Here is a 13,427-nt window from a genome sequence, read left to right as displayed (position 1 = left end):
CAGGAGAGAGGCACAGCCTCTTGCTGCTCCTGGAGATTTTCTTTGGCAAAGGTTGATTTGTCTCATGGCTGGAACAAGAAATCAAACTCTGAGGTCAGTTTCTTTGTCCCCAAACACACTTTTTCCTCTTTCCCTACTACTACATCTTGTCTTCTGGAATAATCAGGAACAGGGAGGGAGTTTTCAACAAACTTCACTATTTTGGAACTGTCACTGAACAGTTATGCCTCTAAAAATCATCAGATTAGAAATCTTAAATACCAAGTTAATATTACAGAATTTTAAAATGAAAATAAAATCCATTGTACAGTTACTATGTCCAAAAAAACACCAACAAGCTATTCCTTCTATAGTGAGAATGTTACTGTTGAGGAGTTGAGGAAGAAGGGAAAATCAAAAAGCAAAATCATGTCACAAAGTTGCTAAGACACTGGCATATTTGTGAAGAACACACAGCAATGCACAGCCAGTCTGTCCATGAACAAACAGCTTCCATTTATAATAGAAAAGGTGGGTGTTCCACAAGGGCAAGTGGGATCAAAACCTCTGTTAAATACAGAAAAAACAGCCAAAGTAAAATACAGCTGTACTCTCTTGGCTCAGAGCGAAGGAGACAGCACACATGAAAACAATATCCTACCAAGCCTAAGAAATAAACTTTCTATCTATCTGGAAAGCCTCAAGATGTTTTTTCAAATAAATAAATAAACAGATAGATCATGTTCTTAATTTTTCAACCCATAAATCTATGCAAAATAAGACAAAAGCTTAAAATGTGAGCTCATAAGTATTTAGAATCCCAGAATCATTTAGAACTGGTAATACCTACTTTGCATGTTATTATGAAGGTCTCCAAGTTAGAATCATAGAATTACGTAGAATGCAAAAGATCCTTAAGATCATCCAAGTCCAACCATCACCTCACACTAAAAAGCCACCACTAAACCTTGTCCTTAAGCATCAAGACAACACATCCCTTAAATACCTCCAGGACCACAAGTAAAGCCCTTCTTTGGGGAGCCTATTCCAATGCCTAACTACATTTAATGCAAAGAAATTCTTCCTAATGCCCACAGCATAACCTGAGGCTGTTGCCTCACATCCTACCACACTCATCACCTTGTATTCTAGACTCTTCACCAGACTCCTGCTCTCCTCTGAATGCACTTGAGCAACTCAGTGAGTGCTAGGCTTCTTTTGAACAAAGTCCAAACCACAGAGTATTTCCAGAGCAAGCACTCAGTTTCAAAGTGGAGTTTACAACGTTAATGCGAGAGCTTATCAGAGAACCTTCTAAACTAAGAGTCATTTGATCACAGAAATAGCCTTGATGTTAGAGCTTCCAAAGATCTAGAAGGTTACTCAGTAAGACAGACCTACTAAGAAACCATTAAGTCTTGTAAGAGTAACACTTCTACTATTAGACATGCATCTTCAAAGATGAAGCTATTTGAGTCTAGTGAAAAGAGAAGAAATTATTCTGGATACAAAGAGAATGAAGATTACTATACTTTGTACCTGACAAAGAAATTGTGGATAATTTCAGCTACAGGGTTCTGAAAAGATTGTTAAATACAGTAATTACTTAAGATAGATCTTTAAAATGGAGTGGCACATCACTGCCAATGAAAATGTGCTAAATGACAGTACAAGTCTCTTCTGAATGACACGTGCCTTCTCTGTAAGTCAAACCTCAAGTCACTGGACCCTGTTAGTTTCTAGACTTAATTGTCTCTGAATTGAATACATGGTCTTTAACTGTGATATCAAAATGGTTCCAACTAAAATAATGGAACTGTCTTTTGCATCATACTTCTGAATAATAACACAATAGGTGGAGAAAGATTTACGAGGTTAACGCTTTACAAGTTCCTGTAATCATCACAACTGTCAATGCTATTCACTGTGACATGAGCCTCTATAAAATGTGCTTGTAAATGAACATAGCCAACACATTTGGGGAAGACATGCGTTCTGAAACAAAACTGTGCTCTAAGAACAACCTAAAAACACGTAAGAAGTTGCCAGTTTTAAGAAAATAATAACAGGTTAATTTTTTTCCATATAGTTAAATATTTCATATTTCAACTATTACAAACATGTATCGCATATAAAATATTATCTATTTTAAATAAACACTATGTGTTCTAAAAACTTCTGGAGAAAGAAAAGGACAAACCCATGTTCACTGATCTAATCTACCATTCTTAGATTTTTGTAAAAATCTTGCATGAACGTAAGAAAAAAGTGTGCACTGTGTGTGCATTTGCTGATGTGTGTACATGTAAAAAAAAAACAAAACATTTTACAACACAGCTAAAAATAAGCAAAGGAATTTTTCATTTAGGTTCACTTAGATTTTAGAATGCTGTATACTAATACTTACTATGACGTCTAAACACTGTGGCAGAGCAGTCTGCATAACCTGAAGGGCACATGACAACAGCATACATAGGTTTGAATGGAATCCAGTGGGACTCACCATTAAGGCAGCCATATTTGAAGATTTTCTAAAAGCAAAACCTCAAGTTAGTCAACAGTGGAATGCTACCAAATGCAATAACAAAAGAAATACTTCATTCTCACCCCCCAGTGGCATTATGAGGACTTTTACTATCCTATATTCATCTCCAGCAAAAGAAGGCCCTGGTGGCATCTCAAAACTCCCATGAAATTAATCAAGGTGATTGTGCACAAAGCAATATGCAGTGCAATGCTGTATCCCCTCTTCCTGATAAAAAAAACAAAGACAAGTTTCAAAATACTAAGAGCATCCTCCTTTGCCCTTCAACACGGGGAACCCAGCAGTCAGTTGGAAGAAGACTCATCTCTTTCTCAGCAGTACCTTAAAAAGTGAAGTCACAGCACTGTGCCAGTTCTTAACAGAAAATGACCACCAATGAACCTGGAGGTACAATAGCTTTGACAAGACTTGTCACTGCAGCATGCATCAACCTAGAGCTCAGCCAGCCAACAAATATTGGGACCCAGGCAAGACACGTACTTCAGAATGACTGGAAGTCTGGTCTCCTTCCCAACCAGCACTGTAAATGCATGCAAAAATGCTTTTTCCTGGTACTTCTCAGAATCACAGAATGGCCAGGGTTGGAAGGGACCTCAAGGATCATGAAGCTCCAACACTCCTGCCACATGCAGGGCCACCAACCTCCACATTTTATACTAGACCAGGCTGCCCAGGGCCCCATCCAAGTTGGCCTTGAACACCTGCAGGGACGGGGCATCCACAACCTCTCTGGGCAGCCTGTTCCAGCACCTCACCACACTCTCTGTAAAGAACTTCTCCCTTACAACCAACCTAAATCTCCCGTCCCTCAACTTAAAACCATTTCCCCTTGTCCTGCAGTTATCCAACCTTTCCAAGAGTTGATTCCCCTCCTGTTTGCAGGCTCCCTTTAGGTACTGAAAGGCTGCAATGAGGTCACCCCGCAGCCTTCTTCTTTCCAGGCTGAACAAGCCCAGCTCCCTCAGCCTGTCCTCACAGGGGAGGTGCTCCAATCCCCTGATCATCCTAGTGGCCCTCCTCTGGACCCTCTCCAACAGCTCCCTGCCTTTCCTGTACTGGGGGCTCCAGACCTGGACACAGTACTCCAGATGGGGCCTCACAAGAGCAGAGTAGAGGGGGACAATCACCTCCCTGTCCCTGCTGGCCACCCCTCTACTGATGGACCCCAGGATACCATTTGCCTTCTGAGCCACAAGGGCACACTGCTGGCTTATGCTAAGCTTTTCATCCATTAGGACCTGCAGGCCCTTCTCTGCAGGGCTGCTCTCAAGAACTGCTCCTTCCAGTCTGTATGGATGCCTGGGATTCCTCCGGCCCAAGTGCAAAACTCTGCACTTCGCCATGTTGAACCTCATCAGATTCACCTGGGCCCACCTTTCGAGAACATTGAGGTCCCTCTGAATGGCATCCCTTCCTTCCACTGTGTCAACTGAAACCACTCAGCTTGGTGTCATCAGCAAACTTCAAAAGTCCTTTACAGCTCAGAAATGGCATATTTACTCACTAGAACTAAACTGCACTGCAGTTTAAAATAAAATTTGGGGGAAAAAAATAAAAAAGAAAAAGTACATGCTAGCATGCATTTGTTCTGCTATTTTAGTTACAACTGCTGTTTTCAAAATACTATCTGTATCTTCTTACTGGGACAAATAGAAGAAATGCCCTCAACACAGAAATAAAAAAAAAGAGACTCTAGTACAATGCCTTGTATGGCTGATCTATCTCACTCACTGGACCACCAAGTTCATTCTGCATGCTGCAGAAAACCCTGGGAACATTCACAGCATCCTAGTCAGGAAACCTATGTTTAGAAAGAACTCAGCACATTAAACATAAGAAATTGCAATCATGATATCAGTGATATCATGATATAAAACCAAAGGTTCTATGGAGTTCTACAAACACAACATTTGAAGATGAACACTGAAGCGACAGTTGAAAATTGAAGAAAATTGAAGTCTACAAGAAAAAATATATATCTGCAAGTCTATAAAGAAAATCCTTAGAAATCAACAAACTATGAACTGAGTGACAAAAAAAAAGGCATCACGAGAAGTTTCTGGATTCAGTCTTCCACCCTCCACCCAACCAAAAAGAAAAGACCCACGAGGGTTATGTTCAAAACTGTTGGAAATTTGTGAATTAGCTCCCTCTTCTGGTTCAGCACACAATGACAATTCAACCTAAACGGCAAGATGCAGAATTCAGCCAGTACACAATACCTTCTGTTCTTTCGGGTTCCATCCCATACCATCAACTGATCACACAGAGACTTAAAGAAACATGAGCTACGTACCACGGTTTTGAATAAAGACTGCATAGTTGAGGACAGAAAGGTTCTGTTTAAACATAGACTGGGACAGAAGGATGCTTGAATCCTCTGAACAGCTCAGTAACGACCTTTGGCTTTGCACTCATAGAACATAAGCTTCTGGGTTGAAATTCCTGAAACAAAACAATCTTACATTTTTAGAATTCGTTTCATGTTTAACAGGTTCATACAGATCAGCAACAACTGCACAGTGCTTTCTGACTTGACTGATAACATTAGAGGAGGCTTTGTGAAGACTTGGTGATTTTTCTGCATTCCAGCTGGACCAGCAGGCAATTCCATACCAATTTATATTCAAGCTGAATGATAATATTTAATTTATATACAAAAATTAGTCTAAATGGCAAAGTTGTGGCACCACTAAAATCAGTTTCCTTCATCAGTGTTGTTATTTATAACAAAATCATGGCATAAATTAAATTATTGCGTATTTAATGAGAAAGAGGGAGCATAAAAGACGTTCCTGTTAAATTCTGAGCCAGATAACTTGAAAGCATGATGTTTGACTTGCTAATACCTGCATAATCAGGCACACAACAGCGTGATTTCATCTTTCATGATGTGTACACCAAGTGCATCTTAAAGGATGCAGCCAACTGAAACGCCCAAGGAAATTTTGATCATTCAACCACAAACAAACCCAAAATTGCCAGGAATTACTTGGATGGAACTGAAAAGATCCTATAAAACGGTAAGCCTTGGAGACCTGGAAATAGTGAGAGACAGAGGGAAAAGAGCTAAGATTTGCTGTGCAAGCACCTGCTGCAAATGGCAGACTTCCAGTGGCACAGAGGGGAGATCCCTTCACCAGACCCTGCCACAGTTGATGGGCTGAGACCCCCCCATAACCAGCCTGGCAGAGAGAAGAGTTGAAGGGACAAAGGAAAAGTAAAACGAAACCAACTGAGCTTAGAAAATATGACTGAGTATGTAAGTAAAGCTATTACAATGGGGCAGACTGGAAGGAAAGAAAAAGGATCAATAGGAGATTAGAGAGGAAAATGTGACTGAAGACCACATCCTAGACACTGAGATTGTGTAGGCTGCAAGTTTAGACAGCAAAGAGCCAGAAGATCACATAAACAAATGCGGTATGTTAGAGGGAGCGAGTCCTTGAAAAGAACAGAAAAAAAAACCTGGAAACCTAGCAAAAAATTTTACAAAGCTTAGCATGTTCTTCAAGCGTCTCTCAAACAATGCTTCAGATTACTGAGAAGGAGCTAAAATTCTCAGTCGGATATTGAAAGAAAATAATTAACAAAGTGTTAACAAAATATTTTCTCTTGGTCAAATGACAATTAATGACTCTTTGGAGAAAACACAATCCAGCACCCATATTAAGTTCCAGTAGAAACACTGTGCAAAGACTTCACACAACAGTTTGCTTCAGTCTTCTCCATGTATTTCATTAAATTAATTTATTCCATAAAAAATTAAACCGACTCTTATTCAAAGCACAAAATCAGAAAACAAGAAGTGTAAATAAGCCATTCACCTTCACTTTTTTATAACAACTACATACAGGAGTATATCTGAGCATCTTATTGTCAGTCAAGAAGCATTTTGAATAGTAATCCACAGTAACATTTGAAGAAAGACCCTTACAAAACCCAATTCATGAATACACAAAGACAAAACCCAGAGATAAACATATCTACATTCTATTTTGTGGTAAGTATAATTACAAGTAAGGCCATCAGATGAACTAACATAGCCTCAGCATACCTTGGTCTACAGTAATGCAGAGCTTTTCATACTGGAAATACACATCAGATTCTGCTACACCAAATTGAAAACCCGTACCTTCTTGTATAGAATCTCCTGTTGCCTTACACAGCCATTTAAACCATCATAATGAAAGCAATACAGTGATAGCATTTTCCAGAAAGGAGACCTTTCCCTGCCCTGCAGCAGCTCCCAGATATCCCTGACAGTTGACCAGCCAAACACCAACATAAGAGACTGTACAATGAGGAGAGATGAAAAACAGGAAGTTGCTGAATGTGTAATCATGAATGTGTGAAACAGGATTGGAATAATGATATCAGTCACGTAAATGGTATCAGGAGGTACATTAGGGCACAGTCAAGTCCTGCAATCACCTTGCAGTGCTGTATGCAAGCTTTCAGTGTACACTGCGGTGAGGCAATGGGTTTAACAGTCTCTCCCAAAACTGTGAGGCTCAGAAGAGGCATGGTTCATTCCAGTCTAACTCCACTTTGGACAACTGGAAGACCAGAACTGTAAAGCATGTCCATCCAACTAAGGCCTCACAGAAATACATCCACTCATGGTGATCACACCTCAAAAGAAATGCTTACAAACTGTTAAGAGCTGCCACTATGTCTGTTTAGAAGAAACAGAGGAAAGTTGTGTTTAGAAGAAACAGAGGAAAGTTGTTTGGTTCATCCAAGAGAAGACTGAAATGTCAGCATAGCTACAGATGGAGACTTCCTATTTAATTGAACAAAAGCAATGAAGAAGTGGCCCACCAGAATGTCACGTCAGCTGCAAGCTTGTGCAATCAAATTGCTTTCCATGGAATTCATGTAATACTGGAAAAGACACTGCTGAACCAAAAGCAGACTTACCATCTTTGAAAACCACAGTGAGCAATAAACTACTGCACCTAAACCTTACAGTAACTGAATTCAGAATCATCAGTTCCCAAGTCTTTTGGCTTCTTCAAATAACACACTGCTCAAACGTATATTTACACTAAAAGTAGAGTTTAATCCACCTTCCCTACTCAATGACTCATTTTTCAAACTATTCAGGAAGAAAAGAGAATGGTAGAGCAGCATTAAGGCAAACGTCAGGAAAGTTTACATCACATGACTCACAAGGCACTACTGTTGTGGTTTTCAGTCACTCAGCAGCATAAATTTACAAACTGGACGAAAATTAAAACTGTAAACCAATTTCAATCCATCAGTTTCTGAGGAGTTACCAAGATTGAAAACTAGGAATATGAATTTTAATTCAATCTTCTCTTAAGCACACATTCATTAGTGATTGCAATGCTATTCACATTCTGTACGAGATCTAACAGATTTGATTTTACCTATCAGAACATCTCAAACATTTTTTAACTTACACAACATTTACAAAAAGTTACCATGGTTTGTAACTCAAAGCAAAGAATCTTGTACAAGCAGTCCTGCTCACAGTTCACCAGATATTTTGGGCAAACAGCATGAGATCTGACTTTTCAGAAGTTCAAAGTACTCACTGCTCAATAGCAGACACTGAGTTCCTACCAACAAAAAAAATCACATCCTTCTGTATTTCCTTTTGCTAGATCATAGATGGGAACTCTAATACTGTTCTTCATGCAGCTTTTGTGAGGCTGCACTTAATGCGAGCAAAGTGCTTTGAAATCTTTAGCATGAATAAAATATATTTTGCACTTAGATGTTAATTATAGAAGTAGCAATATTTTAAATGGGGCTTTGTTTCAAGGAAGCAAGACTAAATCAAACATGATTATCTGGGCTTTGATTGTTATGTTTTACTTACTATGCTCTATTTTTCATTGCATTTGAAATATGCAATTTTGCTTTTGTGTTATGTAAATGAATGCTTTTCATCTAACACATCTATTTTTGGAAAAAGATAATTTTCTTTCCTAGTCTAAGACAGAAATGTTGCTGAACACAACTCTGGAGTCTTACTGACAGAGTACCACAAGACCACTGCACGCATTCAGCAACAAAAGCAGCAAGAAGTGCCCAGAAGAATGACTGAATTAGAATTATTAATATATAAATGGTTATCTGCACAGATATATATCTACATGAACACACAATTACATTTAATGTACATTAATTAGTCCTTTTCTTCACCGACTGGGTGGCCCCAACCAACGCATCTGTGATCACAGTTGTTATGGCCTTTCTTGAAAGTAAAAGGATTTATTCTGGATAAGAATGGAAGAAAAATCTGCATTGGAAGTCCTAGGCACAATCAATTTTCAGCTCAAAAATTGGTTCAATTTGGCTTTGTGTACTATTTTAGAGGAAAACTTCAGAAAATAAAGTTTTTACTTTGTCCAAACCTCTACTATTATGCAAGAGGTCAAGCCACCTGTTACTGTAATATTTCCTTTTAAATGCTGTTCTTATGCAAAGTGTGCTGGTTATATTGCTGTACATGTCCCTACATTTCAGTACTATTTAGTAGACAACATTTATTCTGGAAAATGGAAAAGAAGAACAAAATGGATGTCAGATATATAAGCCTATTAACCAAAATGGGGCGTACTGCCTGCAGAAGATTATAATTCTGCAGTTTGTGTGAGCAAATCATGGTGCTTCAGCCTGTCTTCAGTCCTCTGAAGTTCACATATTCCCATGCTGAGTAAGAAAGAGAAAACATACAAGATTTCCATTTATGTTATGGTATAAAATTGGGCATCCATAAATCATCCATGTTAAAGGAAACTGAAGTCAGGGTTAGCAAACTAATTTTAAAAGTCACGGTTGATTCTGTCATATGACAAAGATGTCCAATAAATCAAAGGAATGCAACACTTGCATTGAATAAAACATAATACTATCAAATCAGTGCTGAAACACTGGTATTTACACAGACAAGTAAGGTTAAGAAGCATATCCCACACATTCAAATCTTTAAATAAAATTAAATGCCAACCTAAAGCTTGTTTTCAACTTTCTGTGGTGCTTGAGAAATGCTGTCACTCACTCATTACACTCCCTCACACGGATGTAATTTCCACCCCCACCTATCGTCATCACATCTGGTTTGGTATGCAGTTACACACAAAAAATATCAAAGAAAAAAAAAAAAGAACAAAATATTACCTAGGCACCAAATCACAACGCATTTTAAGAAATATCTGACATGCATGCGAGTGCAATTATGCACACTATTAAGTAAACCTTCAAATAGAAACCACCATGGAATAGTTTGAGGAAAAAATAAACTTAGCCCAAAGCCTAGATTGAGCTGCAGCTTATTATCAGTATACTGGGGTTTAAATCAGTGCTCCAAATAGAAAAGAAACACAAGACATAGACATAACAGAAAAGTTAGCATCCCACAGAATCACAGATAACAATGCTGAAAGAGACCTCAAATCATTAATCTATCCACCCGCCCCATGGCAGGATCTGCAGCTTTCTCACTTCAACCAACATTTGCAAAACAAACTTTCAATATCTCAAGTGAGTGAGATTTCACTGTTCATCCACCTCACCCATTCTGGGGCTTCATCACTGGAAAGCTTTTCCTGCTGTCTAACACCTGAGCCCAGCCTAGCACAGCATTTCACCTTCCTCACTACCAGAAAGTTTTCCAGCCAGGTCTGAACTTGTCATGCATTCACCCTGCAAACAGCAACATAGTCCCCTCAGAAATAACACTAACGACTGCCATCATGGAGATGAGGCCCTTGCTCCACTTAACCTACTGGAAACAAAATCAGTGGACGTATGGAAATGTGCTCACTGACACCCACAGCTCTACGTACAGGATGTACTGGAAAACAAAGGTTGACCCTTAGGTTGAAATACAGCATACATTCGAAAGAATACATGGCTCAGAGGCAGAAGGAAGACTTTCTTGCCCTAGCACCAAAAGGCTGTTCCTTTTTTTATGGAATATTCAAAAATGAGACTCTCCAAGTTACGAGTCTCATCAAAGTTAAGAAAACACAACTCTCCACACGCCCTGCACGGCCTCACGAGCAACAGCAGAGCCAAGCGGCCAAGCAGGCCGACGCCACCTAGGACAAAAGGACAAAACAGGACAAAACCCAACATCTCCCCACAAAAGCCAACCAGCCGAGGCGCTCACACCAGCAGCCCCACCACGAGCCCCTCTCCCCCCCTTGCCTTGAGCAGCACCCACAGCCATCCTCATTAGGCCAAGCGCAGCCACCACGTTTCGAGGCCATCGGCCTCGAGCCCGCAAGCCGCCCGCGGGCAGCAGGACGTGAGAACGGCCACCGGGCTGCATCCCGCCTCAGCGCCCCGTACTCACCTTCGGAGACTTCGAACTCGGCCGCTCCATTGAGCTGGTAGAGGCACCAGTCAACCGCGCTCTCGCCTGGGGGGGCGCCAACTGGAGGAGGAGGAAAGGCAGCGTCAGTCGGGGGCAGCCGGGAGAGGAGACGGGGAGCGGCGGAGAGAGGACGAACCGCAGCAGTGGGGAGGAGTGCGAGGAGAAACGAAGGGGACGGGGAAGGGAGCGGGCGGACGCGAGGGGACTACGGAGAGCCGGGAGAAAAGAGAGCGCTTCCAAATACCCTGCTTTTGGGACATGTGTGCAGCCCTGCGAAAGGTGCCCAGTGCTCTGAACTGTGATTTGCGCCCAGCGCCGCCAGCTCGGGCCGCCTCCTCCTTCTCCCAGCGGAGCGGGCGGCGCAGCAGCCGCGCCGCCTCGGGGCGCTGAGGGAGCCGGGGGAGGGCGGGAGGGAAGGAGGGGCGGCTCCACCCGGAGCTCTCGGCGGAGGCGGTGCCGCCTCGGCTGGACGCGCCCGGCCCTGCCGTGGCCGCAACAGGTGCGAGCGGGAGCGGAGCGGCACCGCACGATGCTACCGCCTGCCCTTCCTCTCTGCGGGGCCCCGAGAGAGCTCGGCCGCCTTTCGAGCACTTGCTCCAGCTGCGAGCCTGCAGAGTTTCTTGTCCTCGAGCCTGCGGGTCTGCGAGCTGTCCTCCTAGCTCTGCGGTAGGCAACTGTGAAAGCAAACCTCATGCAAAGTGAGCTTACGTGCTGTGTAATGACCTTTGTCTTCACTGGGAATTTTTAGATTTTAGAATAAGGAAACAGTCAGCTAGAGCAAACTTAGTTAGAAATGCCTTTATTCTTACAGATGTCCACCCCAAAAACACCCCAGGAGGGAATGTGAAGGTATGTTAGTTGCTGTGTACGCCGTGTGCTTCCTTGGCTCAGCACAAAGATGAGGCTTTGTAGCTCACTGCCAGCAGGTCGTGCTCACGTCACCTGTCTTTCCGAGGTGACAGAGGCCCACTCGTGCCATAGCTCACATGGAGGAAGCGAACACCCTTTGCATGGGAAATGAGGAAAGTGTACGAATTAGTACAGGAGGACTATAATCAAGCCACACTAAGAGATGAGGAGCACAAGAATAACATATCAATGTAGGCAGCTGTCATGGCACGCTGGCAGCGGATCTGCCATCCAGCTTCTTGCTATTTTTGAAGCAGTGTGTAAGCAGTGGAGAAACATTATCTTTGGCATAAATTCCAATTGATGTGCTGACATTTGTTCCTTTTCACAGCAAGTGATGCCTTCAGATTTGTATGCACTTTCATAAACGGCAGGTGATTTGATTCCGTTTTACTAATGAAAATATTCTGCTGAAATGTTTCTGTTTTTATCCACTCCGCACAGTGTAACACTGTGACCCCTGTGAAACAGCAAGGAGGACAATTACATATTCTGATGAAAATAGGTTCAAAATAAGAATAACATTCTGCAGACATTTTCAGCTACTTTAGGAAGAAAGTAAATGCCAAAACATAAGCTTTCCTGGAAACTTCACCTGAATTACAAAGACCATAATGCCTTCTGAGGTAAAAAAAAAAAAAAAAATCACTTCATTTAGACTGTGTGTGTGTATATATATCTCTCTAAGCCATATGTTTGCTGGATGTGCAATAGCTTTCTTGGAACTGAAAAGGTTTAAGCTGGTGATTTGGGGGAAAACACGGTTTCATAGGGCTCTATTAGTAAAGCTTTGTTCAGCTGTTTACAGAGATAATAACTCCCTCTACAAAGTACTCACAGACCTTGATTGCTCTTCACAAAGCATTATTTTAAATAAAATTGACCTGAGGATTCCAGTTTTGCTTCTTGGTTTTAGGGAAAATTATATTCTCCCATACTGATAAGTAAACAGGGGCCCTAATGTGGGAGAATCTATTCATATGAAGCTTATTTTTTATGAAATACAGGAATCGCGTCTTCAAATCAGTATTAGCGAGTTATGTATTAATCTGGACTTCAAAGGTTATTCTGGACTTGTTCTGGACTTCAAAGATTTACAAACTTTGTATGTTAAAAAAATTATCTAGCTTGGCATGTAATGTAGCAACTTTTTTTTTTTTTCTTGTCTAAATGCAGATCTTACTTGAAGTTTGGTCAGTTTCTACAGGTGCCTTGAATATTTAAATGGATTAATTTGCAAGTTCTGTTTGAATTTATCTTCTTATTGGCATAAATCTGTAGAGGGAAACTTAAACTATTATGTGAGATCTACCTTTGGAGATAATTGCTTCAACTAAAACTAGTTAAGTAGCAGTGCTAAATCAAGAGATAAGCTTGATGGTGGGAGCAGTTTCAGCTGATCTTTTTTTGCACTGCTGGAAATAAAAAGTTAAGTATGACACTTTTAATCATTGCAGAACTGTGAGATTGCTAGAAGCATGTAATTTACTGAAACTAGAATGTCAATAAAATAGTCAAATTATACTGCTGTCATTGTAAAGACAGGAAGAACTATTTTGGCTATTGATACTGACATAATGGGCAAAACCAGGTGAAACTGCAGACAAAATTCCTGCAGAGGCTGGTTGAGCTACAATG

At 41.1% G+C, this 13,427-nt stretch overlaps 1 protein-coding gene across 3 annotated transcripts in view; it reads right to left on the bottom strand.

Annotated features, from left to right (window-relative positions):
- PPP2R2C (protein phosphatase 2 regulatory subunit Bgamma) overlaps nucleotides 1-11,269 on the bottom strand; it is a 169,986-nt gene extending 158,717 nt beyond the window's left edge. The window contains exons 1-2 of one of the 3 annotated variants that reach the window (XM_052681809.1): nucleotides 11,125-11,269; nucleotides 10,860-10,940 (exon numbers count right to left, since the gene is read on the bottom strand). In XM_052681809.1, the coding sequence (XP_052537769.1) occupies nucleotides 10,860-10,940; nucleotides 11,125-11,140 (97 nt within the window). In that variant the 5' untranslated portion in view covers nucleotides 11,141-11,269. Of the gene's footprint in view, nucleotides 1-10,859; nucleotides 10,941-11,124 lie in introns of those variants that run through there. The other 2 variants (XM_052681814.1, XM_052681818.1) reach the window with 2 other exon arrangements.
- Nucleotides 11,270-13,427: the final 2,158 nt, after the last annotated feature.

Source organism: Tympanuchus pallidicinctus, unplaced genomic scaffold (genome assembly GCF_026119805.1).
Source record: "Tympanuchus pallidicinctus isolate F22 unplaced genomic scaffold, pur_lepc_1.0 scaffold2, whole genome shotgun sequence".
Classification (NCBI taxonomy): Eukaryota; Metazoa; Chordata; class Aves; order Galliformes; family Phasianidae; genus Tympanuchus; species Tympanuchus pallidicinctus.
The sequence above is the reverse complement of the archived record's forward strand: the minus strand, read 5'-3'. Positions and strand labels throughout refer to the sequence as shown.